Raw genomic sequence first — 21,850 nt, forward strand, 5'->3', positions numbered from 1 at the left:
AGATTATAGGACTGCAAGAATAATGCTCAGTAATGCATTTTCAAAGCCAGTCTTATCGCATTGAGTTTCAAACAAACTCAAATAAAGTGCTATAGCAAAGAGTGAAACCTACAAAATTGACATAATGGCAGGTTATAAAAGGAGCTTTCAATGCAATTGAGTGTTACGAGGATTATAATTATTTTTTTCAAAAAAAAAAAAAAAAAAAAAAAAAAAAACAAAAAAAAAAAAAAAAGAAAGAAAGAAAACATGGGAAAGAAAACATGGGCAAGAGATTATAGGACTGCAAAAAAAAGCTCAGTAAAGCATTTTCAAAGTCAGCTTTATCGCATTGAGTTTCAAACAAACTCAAATAGAGTGCTATAGTAAAGAGTGAAGCCTAAAAAATTGACATAATTGCAGGTTAGAAAAGGAGCTTTCAATGCTAAGTTAGTGGTATTTACCAATATGTAATCCTGACCACCTTGTGAATTTATTGTGACAGAAGAAGCATGCCAATCCATTTTACTAGACATTCCATAGGTTGTTACAGCAAAGCCAGCATCTGAAACAAGTGAACCTGAACATATGTATTTGTTCGAAAGAGTTTTTGGCTTGCAGTCTCTCAACAAGGAATGTGCACCTGCGCTGGATTACAATTTGAGTCAAAATTTTCCAGAGGAACTGAAAAATCCATTAAAAACTATTCATTGTGCCACAATACTATTGATTAATTCAAGCAAATGGTACAGTTAAAAAATCATCAACATAACAACGCAATCTTCCAAAAAAGGTACCTCTTGGTTCCCAGCATTTCAAACAACACAATCTTTCCATATTTTGACCCAATTCTTCAATAAATGATTGCAACTAAAACATCTCTTTGCTGGATAAACTCATTCATGTACTCTACGGTGTAAATATATCCAATACATCAACATAACAACGCAGTCCCAAGTCAAACTTCTTGAAACATATAGCTTAATCTATAATACCTCTTAGATATCGTAGAATCCACTTCACTATCTCCCAATATTCTATGCAACTGTGAATATTTAGGCAATGTTAGGTCTAGTACCAGATAGAAGAATAAATAGCTAAAGCTTTCCATTTGGATTTGTTCCTTCTCCGTTGAAGGTGTTTGTTCCTTTGATAGCTTAAAATGACTACCCAAAGGAATACTTTTAGTTTTTTGCAGTTTGCATGTTGAACATACACAGCAACTTTTTCACACATTCTTCATGTCACGTTTTTCAAATATCATTATTTCTTGTAATTTCATACCAAGGATTTATTTAGAAACATCTAAATCCTTCAAAACAAACTAGTTGAGAATGCCTTTTTAACTTGTCAAAATCATGTTTTCTACACCCTTCTATCATCATATCATTAACATACAATAGTAAAATAATATATAAATTACCAGAGGCCTTAACCTAACAATAGTGATCTGCCAAACACCTCTAGAAATTGTCAAACTATTTCGACCATGCTCGGAGCCTTTTTTAAAACATGAAAGATTTTCATACCGTTATCTCATTCTTATATACTACGAATCCGTCTAGCTACATTATATAAATTCTTCCTTCAAGGCACCATGATAAAATATTGTCTTCACATTCAACTACTCCAAGTGCAAGTCTTCTTTTGCAACCTACCTTCCAAATTGTAGTTAGTTTTAATGGAGAAAACTTAAGCGTACTAATGTAGAACTACGTATGGATGCAGTGATTTGGAAGATTTTGCACAACTTTGATTAGAAAATAATGAAGAGAGCTACCAGCATTTAAAAACAACGGAAAAAAACGTAAGAGGGGTCACACCCTCTTAGGCTAAGTCACATAACCAGATATTTGACATTTCAAGATAAATTAGAAAATAACATCATGCCAGAATAGTAGCTTCAACAAAATCCATAGCTAACAATAAGAAAAGTAATCACATAAGTACGCTCAAAATCCTACATTTACTAAGCTTAGCAGAATTGGCGGATGCGTCCTTCGTAACTACAATCAAATCACAAGAAAGGTTAGGCTTAAGAAATACAAGAGGAAGAGTAGGAAACCTCCGTCGAGGATCGACGGCAATCCTCCACTCGACGGCCTCTAACTGCTCTTCAATAACCTCAACCAAAGTATCCAAGATGCGTTCGATGTAATTTTCCACCGTATGATCGATCCTAGGGTTGACATCAAAGAAGGTGGAGTAGAGAATGCTTACGAAACCGTGCTCGTCGTAGGCAAGTTCGTAATCAGTGTCGGGATCGGCCATGCATGCATGGATGCTAGATGTAGGTTTCTTCCAAAGGTGACTAGTATTCTTGAGCGTTGTTGAAGAGAAAGAAGTTTCTCTTAAACTTGAGGTAGGGTTCGGGTGAAGGGGGGGGCATCCAAGGGAGAATAACAAGGTGTGAGAGTTTTTATTTCAGAATTTGAATGAGTAGGTGGAGGGAAAATAACTTAGAAACGAATCCTCAATAAATATCTTGTGATTGAAATTAATTGAGGAAGAGAAAGGGGAAGGAGGGGCGGCAGGATTGAGAAGGGGAAGGAGCTTTATTTCTTACCACAAAGAGAAGTTCACTTAGCGAAAGAAATCAAGTAGGAGAGGCTTGGAAATTTCGGCCAAGTGTGCGGGGTGGGAATTTGGAAATATTCTAAAGTGGAAAATTGGGTTAGGAAAGGATTCCAAAACCAAATCCTAAGGGGGCCGACGTCATTAAAGGTTTAGAAGGGAATAAAGGGGCGGGATTAAAGGTTTCCTAATTTCGGTTTAGGAATTAGAAAATGTTTTAATTAATTCCTCATGAATTTAAAATTCAAATGGATTTATATTTAGAAACTTAACTAAAATAAGTTCCCTTAAATTAGGAAAGAAAATTTCAAATTCATATTGTTTGAATTTTGAAATTGGATCTTCCCAAATCAAGAGTGATTATTTATGGAAAGCATTGAAAGAAAGGTCTGAATTTTGGAGGGAGGGGAAGGAAGTTGGGGCTGGCGGCTAGGTGGAGATTGAGGGGGGATTTGGGAAATGTGGTGATCAGGTGAGAGAGGAGGTGTGGGGGATTGGGTGGTCGGCGGCAAAGGGGTTTGGGAACTCCTTAGGCTGACGGCTTGGTGAAGGTGGGGTTAGGTGGTCAGCGGTTTGATCACTAAAGGAAGAAGAACAAGAAGGAGAATGAAGATAGAACCACGAACCCGGCCGTCTCCAAGGTTAGTGGGTGATCCGAGTTCCCTCTCCTAGGGATTCACCACTCAAACACTCTCAAGATCTCACAAGAACACAAGCAAGAGAAGAAAAATTATCATTCATTCATTACCCTCGAAAAACAAAACAAGGGGGCTATAAATAGCCTTGTACATGAGACTCAAGAAATAGAAAGACGACAATGCCGTCGGTGCTTACATACGACATCCCTTACTAAAAGGGTACAATTGAAAATCACATAAAACAAATACAACGACAATTGGAAATAAGGAAATACATAAACAAGAAAATACGACAACATAAATAAATTAAAAATACAATGACTCGATCGTGGCCATAGATTGGCGGCCACGCCTCTAATAAACCTTCCATGATCTGATGTCCCCATCACGTACGTAATCAGTGTGGTGTCGGGATCGGCCATGCATGCATGGATGCTAGATGTAGGTTTCTTCCAAAGGTGACTAGTATTCTTGAGTGTTGTTGAAGAGAAAGAAGTTTTTATACAACTTGAGGTAGGGTTCGGGTGAGGAGGGGGGGGGGGCAAGGGAGAAGAGCAAGGTGTGAGAGTTTTTATTTCAGAATTTGAATGAGTAGGTGGAGGGAAAATAACTTAGAAACAAATTCTCAATCAATATCTTGTGATTGAAACTAATTGAGGAAGAGAAAGGGGAAGGAGGGGCGGCAGGATTGAGAAGGGGAAGGAGCTTTATTTCTTACCACAAAGAGAAGTTCACTTAGGAAAGAAATCAAGTAGGAGAAGGCTTGGAAAATTCGGCTAAGTGTGGGGGGTGGGAATTTGGAAATATTCTAAAGTGGAGAATTGGGTTAGGAAAGGATTTCAAAACCAAATCCTAAGGGGGTGGTAGCATTAAAGGTTTAGGAGGGAATAAAGGGGAGGGATTAAAGGTTTCCTAATTTTAGTTTAGGAATTAGGAAAGGTTTTAATAAATTCCTTATGAATTTGAAATTCAAACGGATTTATATTTAGAAACTTTCCTAAAATAAGTTTCCTTAAATTAGGAAAGAAAATTTCAATTTCAAATTGTTTGAATTCGAAATTGGATTTTCCAAAATAAAGAGTGTTTTTTTTTAATGGAAAGTATTCAAAGAAAGGTTTGAATTTTGGAAGGAGGGCAAGTAAGTTGAGGCGGGTGGCTAGGTGGAGATTGAGGGGGGATCTGGGGAATGTGGTGATCGGGTGAGAGAGGAGGTGTGGGGGATTAGGTGACCGGCGACAAAGGGGTTTGGGAACTCCTTAAGGCCGGCGGCTTGGGGAAGGTGGTGTTAGGTGGAGAACAAGAAGGAGAACGAAGGTAGAACCACGAACCCGGCCGTCTCCAAGGTTGGTGGGTGATCCGAGTTCCCTCTCCTAGGGATTCACCACTCAAACACTCTCAAGATCTCACAAGAACTCAAGCAAGGGAAGAAAAATTATCATTCATTCATTACCCTCGAAAAACAAAACAAGGGGCTATAAATAGCCTTGTCTATAAATAGCCTTGTCCATGAGACTCAAGAAATAGAAAGACGACAATGCCCTCGGGGCTTACATATGATATCCCTTACGAAAAGGGTACAACTGAAAATCACATAAAACAAATACAACGACAACTGGAAATAAGAAAATACATAAACAAGAAAATACAACGACAACATAAATAAATCAAAAATACAATGACTCGATTGTGGCCGTAGATCGGCGGCCACGCCTCTGATAAACCTTCCATGATCTGATGTCCACATCATTCTCTCGGGGTGGGAGAAAGCTCAACTCTGTCGAGTAAGTGTCTCTGGTGCTCTCGTAGATCTCTAAAGCATCTGGGTCAATCTGCTGTAACTCCTCGCGGTCTAACCAAGTATCCCCTGACTCGGGATTTCCTTTTCACCTGATCAAGTATCTCCTTCATCCACCTTCTCTTGTGGATATGATATCAACACTTAGGATCGTGTCCACCTTTTCTGCTATGGGAGATTTAGGAATATTTGGTAGTAGAGATAGGTTTGGGATCTCACATGATGGGGTCACACAAGGATGCTGTATGAGTGGATTTGGAGGGTTAAACTTAGGACCTTCATATGCAACTAAATCTTATATGTTAAAAGAGGAATTGATGTTGAAATCTGCAGGCAAATCTACTACATAGGCATTATCTTTAATTTTCCTTAGTATTTTGAAAGGTCCAACACTCTTGGCATGCAGCTTCTTAACCGTTCCCTGTAGGAACCGTTCCGGACGAATCCGCACCATCACGGAGTCACCAACCTCAAAAGTTTTAAAACGTCATTTCAAGTCTGCATGTAGTTTGTATTGATTATTGCTCCTTTAAATTTATTGTGCAATTGCTTTATGAAGTTCATGCAAATGGAATGCAAATGATGATGCTGACTCAGAAATCCTATACCTAGACACATGAGTATCAGATTTAACGGTTGCCTAGGCTTGAACCCGTATATAATTTCAGAAGGGTTTAGGCTCGTGGTTCCATTAATGGAATTATTATAAGCAAACTCAGCAGTAGGCAAAATGTAATCCCAAACTCTAATGTGCTCGCCAACCAAAGACTGCAACAAATTACCCAAACTTCTATTAACTACCTTAGTCTGACCATCCGTTTGTGGGTGAAAGGAAGTGGAAAATTGTAACTTGGTGACCATTTTCATCCACAGGGTTTTTCAAAAGTAGCTGGTGAATTTCACATCCCTATTCGATACAATGGTTTTGGGTAAACCATGTAAACGAATGACCTCTTTGAAGTATAACTTCACAATGGAGAGGCATCGGATGTTTTGGAGCAAAGAATAAAATGAGCAATTTTGGAAAACCGGTTAACTACAACACAAATGACATCGTGTCTACGGAGTGTCTTGGGCAGGCCTAAGATAAAGTCCATACTAACATCCTGCCAAAGACAACTAGGGACAGGTAGAGGAGTGTAAAGACCCCACCCCTGTTTTGCTTACGCTGTTTGGCCAGTTGGCAGGTGTGACACCGACAGACCAACCGACCGATATCTCTCTTCAGGTTGGGCCAATATAAGCGATACTCCACAGATTCAATAGTTTTGCCCCGCCCTAAGTGCCTAGCGAGGCCTCCAGCGTGGAGTTCGCAGACCAGAAATTCTCTAAGGGATGTGCTCGGAATACAAAGCCTTTGGGCTCTGAAGAGATAACCATCCTCCAAAAGGAAATCGTCCACAACACGAGTGCTTCCTGTGGACAAGAGAGAGTAGGTCTCCTTGAAGTCGGGGCATTCCAAATAGTCCCTCTTTATTTGGTCAAATCCCACGACTTCTGCTCTCATCTCAATAGTAGTCATCATACGATGACTGAGAGCATCAAAAGCTTTATTTTAAACTCCCGCCTTATGTCTAAGGGTATACGTATACTCCTGAAGGAACTTGACCCATCGACCATGACATGCATTTAATTTCTTTTGGGAGTTGATATAACGTAGAGCTTCGTGATCCGAGAAAATGACAAACTCTTGCGGGAGCAAGTAGTGTCGTCAATAACGAAGATATTGGATCACAGCATAAAACTCTTTGTCATACGTGAAATAAAGCTGCCGGATATCATTGAGTTTTTCACTGAAATAAGCTACTGGGTGACCTTCCTGGGAAAGGACTCCTCCAATTCCGACCCCCGAAGCGTCGCAGGTCACTTCGAATACTTTAGAGAAATTAGGAAGTCTCATCACTGGGACTTCCACCATCTTCTGCTTTATCTCATCAAAAGCTCTGGTGGTGGCCGGGGTCCAGTGGAAATCATCCTTCTTTAAGCAATCAGTGATAGGAGATATGATAGTGCTAAAATTCCGAATGAATCTCCTATAGAAGGTGGCAAATCCCTGGAAGTCGCGGACTCCCGGATGTTCTGAGGGACAGGCCAGTCCACAATGGCTCTTACCTTCTCGGGGTTTGCGGAAACCCCTTGGGCTGAAACGATGAAGCCTAGAAAAATGACGCGATCTACAAGGTACATTTATTCGAATTGGCATATAGTTGTTCCTTCCTTAAAACCTCACAAACTTGCCTTAAGTGGTCTAAGTGCTAGCTTATCGACTGACTGAAAATAACAATGTCGTCAAAGTAGACGACGACAAACTTTCCCATAAATGGGCGCAACACTTGAGTCATGACCCTCATGAAGGTACTAGGGGCGTTACTTAACTCAAAAGGTATAACTAACCACTCGTAGAGACCATCTTTGGTCTTGAAGGCAGTTTTCCACTCTCTCCGGATCGGATCCGAATCTGGTGGTACCCACTTTTGAGATCAATTTTGGAGAATAATATGGCACCCGTCATCATATCGAGCATATCATCCAGCCTTGGAATAGGGAATCGATATTTGACGGTGATCTTGTTAATAGCACGACTATCAACACACATTCTCCAAGATCCATCCTTCTTCGGGATGAGAAGGGCCAGCACCGCAGGAACTCAGACTCTCCTTAATGAAGCCTCACTGCAGTAACTCATCGACCTGCTTCTTAAGCTCGGCATGATCCGTGGGGTTCGTGCAATAATGCAGCAAGTTTGGGAGGGAGGCTCCAAGAACGAAGTTTATGGCATACTGAATGTCTCTAAGAGGTGGTAACTGATCTGGAAGATCATCGGGAAAGACATCAACATATTGTCCCAAAATAAGCTGGACTTCCTGAGGAATGGGTTCGTCATATTTGGTGGGAATCTCACGACATACTTAGGCGTAGAGAGGTGCGCCTTGAGCGACCTCAGCATTCAGAGTCTTAGCGGTGACAAGGTTCAGACATTTCTTGGATTTAGCGGGGTTAGATTTTGAGTCATCCGTAACCCGAGACTGCGATAGCAAAAGCTTAATCTTTTTGCCCCCATGTTCGAACACGTAGGTGTTCGAACGCCCAAAAATGTGGACATTGTTATCATAGATCAAGGGACGACCTAATAGAATTTGTCCAACATTCATAATCAGCACATCGCACCAAACGTTCTCCTTGTAATCAACAAATAAGATAGGTACGAAGCTTCGTTCATTCACCTCCAAGGCAGTGGAGTTGACCCACGCTACCTTATACTGGTTGGGGTAAGGAACGGCAGAGAGACCCAACTTGGATATCATGCGAGAGGAAACAACATTTATGCAGCTACCATTATCCACGATGACTTCATAGTTCTTGTCCTTGATCTTGGTGTAGGTGTGGAAAATCGAGGTCCTACGCCAGTCATCCGTGGGTATCGGGTGGGAAAGCGCACATCTCACCATGCAGATGGGAAAGATATCCAATTTCTAAAGGCAAAGGAGGACCTTAGTGTCGTCATTGTAATACTCTAAAAAATATTTAAAATAATGTAAGCTTCAACTTCCTCTAAATGTTAGCTTATTTTTTAATATACATTCCACTTTAATTCCAAGCATTTTTTACATATAAAAGTATATGTAAATTATCAAACTAATTGTTTAATTGATTGTATTTAATTGCAGTTTATGGTTTAAATGATAGCTAGATTAAAGGCTATGTATTAGTAAATTATTTAATAATGTACTTCAATTACTGTAACAATTCCACTCAATTACTGTAGCAATTCCACTCAATTACTGTAGCAATTCCACTTAAACCGACATGCATAAAGCAGATGGAAATCCTATGGTTGAGAATGGCTGAGAAGGTTTAGTGGAATTATAAGGGTTATTATCATTTTAATAGTGTGATTTATTCTGTGGAGACATTAGCTTCTTTTCCCCACCCTTCCCTTCTTGGACATCGGAAGCCAGCTTAAAGCTGAGTAGCGGGAGCCACTAGTTGAGGTTGCTGCTGTGAGATGCTTTGAAGGAGGATTTCAGGGAATAAATTTATGAGATCTAGTTGTTGGAATTCAGTAAAATGTTGAAGCTGGTTGTGCGGAAGAGTGGTGGAAACTGATGCAGGCTAAGTTAATGTAACTGGTTACTCTTTAGGTTGGAAAAAAAAAGGTAAGGAGGAAAAGTGAAGAAAGGAGACTTAGGAGAAGAGAGATTACATTGGGGTTAATGAAGAGAAACTTTTTTGAGGTAAACTTATAAGATTTTCATATAAATTATTATATGTTATTTGAATGCAGATTTGAATGATCAACAATTATGATTTAGATTGTATATAAAAGGAAAGGAGGCAATGGTACATTAGGAGAACGAATTGACCCGACTTCCCTAGAGAACGAGGTCATATATCCAAACAAGATTATAAGAATTAGTAAATATTTTATTATTGCACTTCTTCTTGATTATGTTTATGATCACATGTATTCTAGTTTATTTTGGTTATTTTGTATGAATATGGTTGTATTTGTATGAAATTGTTTATGTAAAGGGTAATCTTTAATTATGTTAATGATTTCGTAAGCATAAAAGGGTAAATATTCATAAACTAGTAAATGAGTAAAAAGCGCAATCAAAGCGCAATCAAAGCGCAACCAAAGTGCAACTAAAACGCAACCAAAGCGCAACCAAAGCGCAACTAAAGGGCAGCTAAAGGGCAGCTAAAGAACAGCTAAAGTGCAACTATGTCATCAAAAGCATATGTCATTAGGGCTAAAAAGGATGACTATATAAAAGGTGAAATAAGTTATATATGGGGGATAGGCCCGCACAAGAAAAGGCGAAAGACCTGATGAGGTAAGCCTACACTCTTAATTCTAAAAGTTGAGAAATTTGACTCAACCCTGAATAAAAGAACAACTTCTATTCTAAAAAGTTGGGAAGTTAGACTCAACCTTGAATTGGAAAGTTGAAATGATGCAAAAGCTTATAGCATTATATAACTTATTTAAAGATGTGGAATAATTTTGACAAGATAAATAATACTGCTAGGCACTTTCAGGCTCAATATGACATTTCAATATGTGTTTAACTATGTTAGCATTGTTAAGTATTTCTTTTTTGTTTATTATTATTTCTTATATATTGCTAGTGTATTTCATCGGGCAATAGCTCATTAGCAGTGGTTGTACTGCAAGTAAGTGAAAGGAGCCCGTAGGGCACTAGGCGAGAAAGAGGTGATCGTCTGTTTTTGATGTAAATATGTTTTGGAGTACAAAGAGATCATAAAGGAGATCTGAATAATAGCTGTATAAACCTTTTGATATGTAAGTGAAGTTCAAAAGTTTTAGTAGAGCTCTGTAATTGTTTTAATTATGTTGATGTTCAGTAAGTAATATTACATGCTTCCTATTGTTAAGTGTGGAGTTTGATATGTTGAAATCTTTCTCTGTTATACTCCAGTTTTTGGTAGAGGGTGAGCTAAACTGGGGTGTGACAGTCATCCTCCTCGAAATACTCGCCTTCATCCTCGACCTGGTGGATCTGATCAATCTCGGGCTCGAGATCGTCCTCAGTAATCTCCTAGATGATCGAGATTTTATAGGGATTAGAGCACTGAGAAGCGATATGCCCATACCCCTGACATCAAAAGCACTTGGTCTCGGGACTGGACCGAGGGGTATCCGGGGTGGGACGCTTGTTTCTAAAATCAAATCGAGGTGCAGGAGGACCCGTGGGTGGTCGGGTCATGCTCCCAGGAGTGGGTCGGGTGGCATAAGTGCGTGGGGTGGAACTACCTGCTGATCTGTAGGAGGGCATAGAGTCATGTGAACGGGTCTCCTCTAAATCAAGCACTAGGTTGTATGCATTCTCCAGTGTAGTGACGTTCCGGGCAAACAGCTCATTGCGTAGATCCTCTCGCAACCCGGTTCGAAACAGAAATAAGATCTGCGTGGGGGTGGTAGAGGTCTCCCCCTTGCAGCGAATCAAAAAGTCATCGAAAGAGGCGATGTTCTCCATCACTGGTTTGTTGCCTTGAGTCAGCCTATTCCACCTTTCCAAAAATCGGGGGAAGTACGAGGGAGGCAAGTATTTCGGCTTGAGTTCCCGCTTCATGGACGACCAATCGGTAATGGTAAAATCAATCCTAGCTTTCCTAAGGCTCTCTAAAATGGCCCAAAACTAACTAGCCCTACCCGTGAGCTTCATCTCCGCAAAACTAACCTTCCTAGCCTCAAAGATGTCATACCACTTAAAGAAATTGTCCATACCTTTGACCCAGTCCATGAAGAGCTGGGGATCGAGTGTGTCAACTTTAATATTTTTTATGAGTGGTAAATCAGGATCATGACGTGGGTCATATCCGTGGTAAGGTGCTCGATGATTGGCACGATGCTGCCTCTCATCCAAGTCTAGATCATGACGTGGGTCATGTCCGTTATAAGGAGCTCGATGATTGGCACGATGTTGCCTCTCATCCGGGTAGGTCTCATCCCAATACATAGAAGGTTGTCTAGATGGGGTGTAAGGAGTAGGGTGCTCTCTAGCTAGCTCAAGTGTGTCAAATCGCTCAGTGGTGTTCCTTCAAAGTTCAGCTAGGTCGGATAGGTTTTCTTTGAGTTGCTGGCTAATGTTGTTCATTTGGCCTACCAACAAGTCTAAGGTCTTTCCTAGTTGTTCCGGGTCCATTGGGATCTACTACGGGACACCTAAAGTGACTAGGATGCAACGAGAAGCAATCTATATAAGTAAAACACAATTATACTATGCAAAATGATGGTGAAAACGAAAAGAGCAACAACTTAAATGACACAAATGCAATGACTAATATGCAGAAAAGTAAAACTATCAGGAATCCTAACACATGCAAGAGCATACCATGCTCTGATACCAGATGATGTAGAACTACGTATGGATGCAGTGATTTGGAAGATTTTGCACAACTTTGATTAGAAAATAATGAAGAGAGCTACGAGCATTTAAAAACAACGAAATAAAAAGTAAGAGGGGTCACGCCCGCTTAGGCTAAGTCACATAACCAGAGATTTGACATTTCAAGATAAATTAGAAAATAACATCATGCCAGAATAGTAGCTTCAACAAAATCCCTAGTCTAATATATCTAATATAAGATAAGTAATCACAAGAGTACGCTCAAAATCCTACGTTTATTAAGCTTAGCAGAATTGGTGGATGCGTCCTTCGTAACTACAATAAAATCACAAGAAAGGTTAGACTTAAGAAATACATAAGGAAGAATAGGAAACCTCCGTCAAGGATCGGCAAAATCCTCCACTCGACGGCCTCTAACTGCTCTTCAATAACCTCAACCAAAGTATCCAAGATGCGTTCGATGTAATTTTCCACCGTATGATCGATCCTAGGGTTGACATCAAAGAAGGTGGAGTAGAGAATGCTTACGAAACCGTGCTCGTCATAGGCAAGTTCGTAATCAGTGTCGGGATCGGCCATGCATGCATGGATGCTAGATGTAGGTTTCTTCCAAAGGTGACTAGTATTCTTGAGCGTTGTTGAAGAGAAAGAAGTTTCTCTTAAACTTGAGGTAGGGTTCAGGTGAAGGGGGGGGCATCCAAGGGAGAATAACAAGGTGTGAGAGTTTTTATTTCAGAATTTGAATGAGTAGGTGGAGGGAAAATAACTTAGAAACGAATCCTCAATCAATATCTTGTGATTGAAATTAATTGAGGAAGAGAAAGGGGAAGGAGGGGCAGCAGGATTGAGAAGGGGAAGGAGCTTTATTTCTTACCACAAAGAGAAGTTCACTTAGGGAAAGAAATCAAGTAGGAGAGGCTTGGAAATTTTGGCCAAGTGTGGGGGGTGGGAATTTGGAAATATTCTAAAGTGGAAAATTGGGTTAGGAAAGGATTCCAAAACCAAATCCTAAGGGGGGCGACGGCATTAAAGGTTTAGAAGGGAATAAAGGGGCGGGATTAAAGGTTTCCTAATTTCGGTTTAGGAATTAGGAAATGTTTTAATTAATTCCTCATGAATTTAAAATTCAAATGGGTTTATATTTAGAAACTTTACTAAAATAAGTTCCCTTAAATTAGGAAAGAAAAATTCAAATTCATATTGTTTGAATTTTGAAATTGGATCTTCCCAAATCAAGAGTGATTATTTATGGAAAGCATTGAAAGAAAGGTCTGAATTTTGGAGGGAGGGGAAGGAAGTTGGGGCTGGCGGCTAGGTGGAGATTGAGGGGGGATTTGGGAAATGTGGTGATCAGGTGAGAGAGGAGGTGTGGGGGATTGGGTGGTCGGCGGCAAAGGGGTTTGGGAACTCCTTAGGCTGACGGCTTGGTGAAGGTGGGGTTAGGTGGTCAGCGGTTTGATCACTAAAGGAAGAAGAACAAGAAGGAGAATGAAGATAGAACCACGAACCCGGCCGTCTCCAAGGTTGGTGGGTGATCCGAGTTTCCTCTCCTAGGGATTCACCACTCAAACACTCTCAAGATCTCACAAGAACACAAGCAAGGGAAGAAAAATTATCATTCATTCATTACCCTCGAAAAACAAAACAAGGGGGCTATAAATAGCCTTGTACATGAGACTCAAGAAATAGAAAGACGACGATGCCGTCGGTGCTTACATACGACATCCCTTACTAAAAGGGTACAATTGAAAATCACATAAAACAAATACAACGACAATTGGAAATAAGGAAATACATAAACAAGAAAATACGACAACATAAATAAATTAAAAATACAATGACTCGATCGTGGCCATAGATCGGCGGCCACGCCTCTGATAAACCTTCCATGATCTGATGTCCCCATCACGTACTCAATGTCTTTGCTTTGTTATAAACGACAAACCTTAACTTGAATTACTCATTACCATCAATCACATTTTTAATATAGTATGCCAACTTAGTCTGCAAGGTCTTCTTTTCTTTTGGTAATTCCTCTCCCATGGCAAACTCCTAGAACTAATACTTTATTTTTCATATCTTCATCATAACTTTGGTTCAGTTCTATCAGCCAATATAATGGTGTAGTGTAGAAGAGTTTCTTTGTTGTGGTTTCAAAGTTTCGGTAGACCTCCTAACAAGAGCAAAAGGAGTTCTATGATCTTCTTTGGAGACTATATCATCATGCTCTATATTACATATATTTTCAACCACAACTACAAAATATCTTGAAATGGGATTGCATTTGGCTTTTGAGCTTCACTGCTTTTGGAGTCCGCTTGCAACCTGTCTATATAGACATCTTCATTGAGGATCACATCCATGCTCTTAATAACCTACTGATTTTGGTTATCCTAAAAAACATAATCAGTTTTAGTATCATCAACAACAACAACAACAACATCAAGCCTTTATCCCACTACGTGGGGTCGGCTACATGAATCCTTTTTCTCCATTGTGTCCTATTAAAAGTCAAATTCTCGTTTAAATCTAATAAAGAAAGGTCATTCCTAATATTTTCTAACCAAGTCTTTTTAGGTCTACCCCTACCTTTCTTAACATAAGTCAAATCTAATACCTCTACTCTCCTAACCGGGTCATCGCAAGGCCGCCGTTTTATGTGACCAAACCATCTAAGGCGACTTTCTCTAATCTTATCTTCTACTGGAGCTACTCCAACCTTTTCACGTATATGCTCATTTCGTATCCTATCTCTAAGGGTAAAGCCACTCATCCACCTGAGCATCCTCATCTCTGCCACACTTAACTTAGTATTATGCTTCTCTTTTAAAGGCCAACATTCAGCACCATAAAGCATTGCAGGCCTCACTACCATCTTATAGAATTTTCCCTTAAGTTTGAGGGGTACATTTCTATCACATAACAAGCCCGATGCATTCCTCCACTTCAACCATCCAACTTGAATTCTGCTGATAATATCCCCATCTATTTCACCATCACTCTGAACAATAGATACAAGATATCTAAAACGTGTACTCTTATTAATGACTTGATCGCCCAAAGTCACAATCCCCTCACTAGGTCTATTACTACTAAAATTACACTCCATATATTCTGTTTTAGATCTACTCAAGCGAAAACCTTTAGACTCTAAGGTTGACCTCCATAATTCAAGTTTACCTTCAACTCCCTCTCTAGTCTTGTCAACAAGAAGAATATCATCAGCAAAAAGCATACACCAAGGTACATCCTCTTGCAAATGTCTAGTGAGAACATCCATGACTAAAGCAAAAAGATATGGGCTTAAGGCTGATCCTTGATGTAACCCAACCGAAATAGGGAAATACTTGGTCAATCCACCTTGTGTTTGAACACAAGTAATAGCTCCTGCATACATATCTTTAATGATTTGAATATAAGCATTATTGACTCCTTTCTTTTCAAGAACTCTCCATAGCACTTCTCTTGGAACTTTATCATATGCTTTTTCTAAATCAATAAATATCATATGTAGATCCTCCTTATTTTCTCTATATTTCTCCATCAAACCTCTTAATAAATGTATGGCTTCCATAGTCGACCTACCCGGCATGAATCCAAATTGATAGTTTTAGTATCATCATAGCCAATTAATAAAATCTCTTAAATTTAACATCATGTTTATTTATAACATCATAATCAATATGAACATAGAAAGACAAACAAACACTTCTATTGAATATTTGAAAGTAAAAGTTAGGGAATTTATTTGAGGTATATATTTTTAGGAATAAAATGAGAGATTGATTGTCATCTTCTCCTTTGATTTTATTTCCTAATTAGGGAATTTATTTAGGAAATTAATTTTAGGAATAAAATGAGAGATCAATTATGATCTTCTCCTATGATTCTATTATTTAATTTTTAGAAAAGAATTATTCTCCTATGGTTCTATTCCCTAAATTTTAGGAAATAATTAAGATAGTTAGTTATTTCCTTTATTAATTCTTTTTGTCTTAATATGTGTATGTAGTATCATTTTCATCAAGAAGAATAACGAATTAAGAAATTCTTCATGGTATCAGAGCTAGTTCTCTAAACCCAAATCCCTTCAGGCCATCTCTTTTTAGTAGATTCTTTCTAGCGGTATCTTCTCTATTTCTCAGGCCGATTCTCTTTGGTTAGTGTTCGTCCGAACCTTCTTCTATATTTTCAACAAACCTCTTCGTTCCTCTCCCTCATTTTCTTCTTCGCAATACGGAATGGCCTCAACACAAACATCCGACATCACAACACAAAAATCAAGAAGCAGTTCAAAAATTCCAAACCTTGGTGGCAATGCTACTTCTCCTATTCTCTTCACAAGACAAATAAAATGACCATAATTATTTGCAATGGTCACAATTGTTGTTGTTGTTCATTTGTGATAAAGGAAAGGATGAGTATCTCATCGGAGCAGTAGCCATGTCAGAGATTACAGATTCGGGTTTCAAACAATGGAAGATTAAACATAATATGATCATATCATGGCCTATCAATTCCATGAACAATGACATAGGTGAAATTTTCTTACTTTTTGGGACTACAACATAAATATGGGATGCATCCAAAGAGACTTACTCCAGCTCTGAAAATACTTTAGAGCTATTTCAAATTAAATCAATACTTCATGATTTTCGCCAAGGAGAGCAGTCTGTTAATCAGTATTACAACACACTCATAAGTATTGGCAAAAACTTGATTTATTCGAAACTCACACATACACATGTCATGAATATCCAGTAATGTATTAGCATATTACAGAACATAAAAGGCTGTTCAAGTTTTTCTTAGGACATAACAGGGAGTTTGATGATTTTCGAGGTTGAATCATGGGCACTAAACCACTACCCAATCTTAGGGAGGCTTTTTCAAAGGTTAGGCGTCAATAAAGTAGAAAGAAAGTAATGATGGGATCTAAGGTACAACCCGAATCAACATTGGATGCATCTGCCTTTGTTGTCCGATCAACTAATAGTAATGATGGAGATCGACAAATACAAAAAAGGCCTAAGTGTGATTACTATAAGAAACCAGATCATTACAAGGAGACTTGTTGGAAGCTCCATGGCAAACCAATTGATTGAAAAGCAAAGCCACGTTTTGAAACAAATAGCAAAGAGCATGTCGCTTTCAATTCTAAGAGTGTTCATGTTCCTGAGCCTAGCCCATTTAGCAAAAAGCAGATGGATTTGCTGCAGAAACTGTTTAATTAAGTTAGCAGTAGTAGTATTACTGGGATAGGTTTGGTTGCTCAAACAAATTTACATACTGCCTTCACTACTAACATAGGAGAAATAAACTCCGTCCTCCATGTTCCAAACTTGGATTGTAATCTTTTGTCCATTAACAAACTGGCTCATGACCTTCAATGTGTTATTAAATTTTATCCAAACTTGTGCATTTTTTCAGGACTTGAAATCGGGGAAGATGATTGGTAGTGCTGAACTGTCCTCTGGGCTCTATCTCCTCCAATGTGACAGATCCTCAAACCAAGTTTCACAAGCAAGATGTGTCCACTCTCAAAGTCTATTAGAATCTTTCAATTCTATTTCCAATTCCAATATCAATAAAGATAGTGAAATCATATTGTTACACTATCATCTTGATCATCCTAGATTTGTGTATCTTGCAAAATTATTTCCCAAATTATTTTACAATAAAAGTCCAGCATCTTCTCATTGTGAAATTTGTCGGATTGCAAAACATACACTAATAGTATATCCTCAAATTTCATACAAACCTTTAGCTGCCTTTCCTTTGATCCATAATGATGTGTGGGTCCCTCAAGATAGCAAACACGTCATATTTATTATTAAGAAAGTAAACACATAACCTTTCCGCTTGAGTCATCAACAAATAGCCCATGATAGTTGAAACCATCACAAGAAGTAATTGTAGATAAGCTCCACAAATCTACTCACCAACTCCTATTTTACAACTTTAGGCTCTCTTCCTGTTTTTAAAAAGCCTACCTTTTCTTGCTTCTTCAAGGCACGACCATCAAAAAATATGTCTCGTACAAAATTCAAAATTGATAACAGCTTTTTGAATGAAACACACTCATTCCTTTCTCCGTCATGTCCAAGTCTATAGTACCATAATTCAGAATTTGAAATAAAGCCAACAATTGCAACTACATCTTTACAATTAGAAGTGATGCAAAGCATTCGATTTTTTTCATGGAGCAACTGTAAAACCCGAAATCAACGATCGTAAGTGTTGCACACATCTCAATGCGTCACGATGAAATTTAAGTGAATTTTCAAAGTCGTCAGAATTCGATAAAATTAATTTTATAAAATTCTACGTAAAATTTCGAGCAAATAGGTATAAAGAACCTATATTGAAATTCACATAAATTGAAAGTTAAAAATTGTAGAAGTTTTAATATACCTAAACTACCCTTAATGATATTAAAACAAAAATAAGTCATGAAAGGGCATTTAGGACTTTATGCATTTAAACATATCTGCCCACTCTTAATAGGGGACCGAAATTCATTCGGCCCCACTATTTTCTTGCGACCGAATAGAGGGAGGCGGACAAGGGCGACAGGCAAGGCGGCTTGGCCGGCGGTGGAGACGTTTTCTGGCGGCTCTCCTTGGGAGAAAGTGTAGAGGAGACAAAAGGGAAGTTAAGGTATGCTTTGAGCAAGAGTTTTCTTCTTTCTCTTTGTAGATTTCTTTATGGAAATTTTCTAGGGTTTATCGAAAACCTAAAATTTCTTTAAGAGATTGTTAGGGGGCATGTAAGAAAGGATTTTACCTTGAAATTCCAAGTTTTCCCTAAAAATATTGAGTTTGAAAAAATTAGGGTTTTCCCTAAAGTTTGAAAATTTGAAAGTGCTTTTACAAACAAGGTTCCTAATGGGCCTAAGAGGATTTCTACGGGAATAAATTAGGTTTTTCTCACAAAATGATATTTTCCTAATTTTTAAACTTAATTAATCAGAATATTAGTTTTTCATAAACATTAATTTGATGAATGGAATGTTTTAGCATGCAAAAATAAGGATATTAATGAAAATGAGTTTTTCAAATTAGAGTTTTAGGTTAAATATGAAAATTTAAAATTATTTTAAATTAATTTAGGGTTTGGTGAATGTCTAATTTTGGGTAAATTGGGGTTTTTAGATGATAATGATAGATGTTTAAGATTAGGGATGGTTTAATTATGAAATTAATAATATCATAATTTCTAATTTAATAAAAATATAATTTTGATAAATGATTAGGCAAATTAAATTTATATATTTTTAGATACGGAAATTAGAGAGAGAGGGAGAGCGAGAACTTAGAGTGGTTTAAAAAGGGAAGAAAAATTTTAACTTAGATTTGTTATGTAGATTTTTGAAGGAGAAATTAATGCTTATAGGTGATAATCGTGGACCTCAAAGTAAGGTGTTCAAGCGGAAAAAATCAAAACAAATCCTTTAAATTGAAGTAAGTACTCCTGTCTTTTTATTACAATAACAATAATTGCTTAATGACAATTGCTTTTCCTACATGTGATGCATAAATCATTATTTTCTTTTAATTTCTCATTGTGATTGGTACATGATTTTCTTTATGATAATCAATTGATCATGTTAAACATATAGATGTCAAATTATCTTATGTTATCATTGTTATTTATTATATATTTCAATAGGATATGTTATGGATAAGATATATAAATGATATGGTATAGTATGCTAGCATGTGCATGATGAATGATCGAGCACACCCCCTTATAGTACTGGCTGAGGATGTCGTACTCATGCACATTAAAGGAAAATGAAATGATAAAGTAATTGAAAATAGAAATTGAAAAGGGGTACCTTCATTGGTACCGATTTAGACGGTGGCTCCTGTGACAGTTGCATTATATATATTATTTATAAGAAAAGAGAAACATATGAATATCGATATATTACGGATGTGACATTTATAATTTTTGTATAAGATTGAAAGTTTATTAATGAATTTTTTTACAATTAAAGGAAATTGCATTATGTTAAAGAGATAAAAGAAGATTGTGCATATTGTTTTCAAATTTCCTTAAGTTACTATAGTTTAAAGGAATGTTTTACTTACTAAGTTTTGACTTACTGTTAGTTGTTCAATTTTTTTTCAATAATTATTTTTTATCATAATGAGTAGAAGGGGTAAAAACGTGTATAGTAGGAGAGGCGCATCGGAAGAAAGGTAACTATATGAGTCTTAATGATTTTATGTTTATGTGTTTTCGAATTTAATATTTTAGTCGCTCTTTCAAATGTTATGGTGATAGATTTAGAGATTGGATATTTTAGTCTGCCGTCCAACCTCCGTTCCAGCCTCGTTTATACAAGCTTACCAAGCCGGATCGTGATAGCAACCCACATGCTTAATACTATCATTGTAAGGTCTCAAGTCCTATATGAGAAAAGTGGAGGGATTGTGTTACGTAGTCAATAGCTAGTATAAAACTTGTTGAACAATCATGGCATTAATTATTAAATAAATTGTGTTGATGCTAGGGAGTTCCTTGGAAGTGATGTGTTATATGACCTAAATATAAAAAAAAGTGTGTAAAGGCTATTGCACTGACACCTAACTGTAGTGTCGAATAAGCGAGGATTCCCAGATCATGGATAAATATAGACAAAGAAGCTAGTCCATGATAACTATTCTATTATTCAAGAAAATAAATTGGTTGGAAAAGAAATAAAACAAGATTAATGGTTTATGATTTAAATTATAATATTCAAGTAGAAGTCATAGTAGAATTGGTATATGTGTGATAATAGATAAAAGTTTGAAAGATAATAGTGTAGAAATTAATAAAATTAAAGAGATTGATTTATAGCTTTAAAAATTTCTGTTGATTATAAGATTATTAATATTATAAGTGTACATTTCTTAAGTTGGTTTGTATATGTGTTCAAAATTTAAAATTTGAAATTACTTAAAAAGAATTAATACAAATGATACATCATGAAGAAATAATTTTTATTAGAGGAGATTTAAATGGACATTTTGATAGAATGATAGAAAATTTTAACAGCATTCATAGTAACTATGGGTTTCAAGCAATTAATGAAGGGGGTAAGATCATATTAGAATTTTCTTTTAACTTATATATTTTATAATTGATAATACCTTATTTTAGAAAAAAAGAGAAGATTTCAATACTTAAAATAGATTTAGTAAAACTCAAATGAATTAGTTTCTTATAAAAAATATATTGTTTAAATTACAAAGATTATAAAGTCATTCAAAGTTAATGTTTATATACACAGTATTGTTCATTAGTTTTGAACTTTAAAATAAAGGGGTGGAATATGAAAAATAAAATATAATAATATTCTAAAATTAGATGGGGCAATTTAGAATTAGATGGGGACATTTAAATAAATGCTAATAAAAATATTTTTAACAATAAGATTCAAGTTCTCAAGATTTGGATTGTTCATAAGAAAGCTATGTTATGTGGGAAAAAAAAGCTAATAATATTAGTATCAAAAGGAAAATCTTCAATTAGTAAAAAAAATTTGGAGGAATTAAAATATATAAGAAAATATCAAAAATAAAAAGTATTGTTATAAAAAAACTAATATAGATGTAAGAGTTCAAAAAATTGGAAAAGATATAGAGAAGCCCGTAGGGAGTTTAAGAAATCAATATGTAATACAAAAAATTTAGCTTTAAGTAATTTATATAATATATTAGATATTAAGGGGATAAAAGATGTATGTATAAGTTAACCAAGCAAAAATATAACGGATACAGGAATCAAACCCTTTTGTTTGTCCGATATGAATATGAAATTCATATGATTTTTGAATGTGTAAATCTTTGGCCGACAATTCGAAGAACCATTCCCAACTTCTTCTTAATTCACTCACAACAATTGCCCATGCAACAGGAAAAACATTAGTATTCCCATCCAAACTAATAGCAGTTAGTAGCTGGATGCCCTGTGGACACTTTAAGAAGCATCCATCA

At 37.0% G+C, this 21,850-nt stretch overlaps 1 protein-coding gene across 1 annotated transcript in view; it reads right to left on the reverse strand.

Moving 5' to 3' along the window:
- Nucleotides 1–21,850, reverse strand: part of LOC110097316 (UDP-N-acetylmuramate--L-alanine ligase-like) — a 91,520-nt gene that overhangs the window by 12,471 nt on the left and 57,199 nt on the right. The window contains exon 10 of the mRNA XM_028691636.1: nucleotides 444–627. Coding sequence (XP_028547469.1) covers nucleotides 444–627 — 184 coding nt within the window. The remainder of the gene's footprint in view (nucleotides 1–443; nucleotides 628–21,850) is intronic.

The sequence above is a fragment of the Dendrobium catenatum genome, unplaced genomic scaffold (assembly GCF_001605985.2).
Source record: "Dendrobium catenatum unplaced genomic scaffold, ASM160598v2 original_scaffold_31010, whole genome shotgun sequence".
NCBI lineage: Eukaryota > Viridiplantae > Streptophyta > Magnoliopsida > Asparagales > Orchidaceae > Dendrobium > Dendrobium catenatum.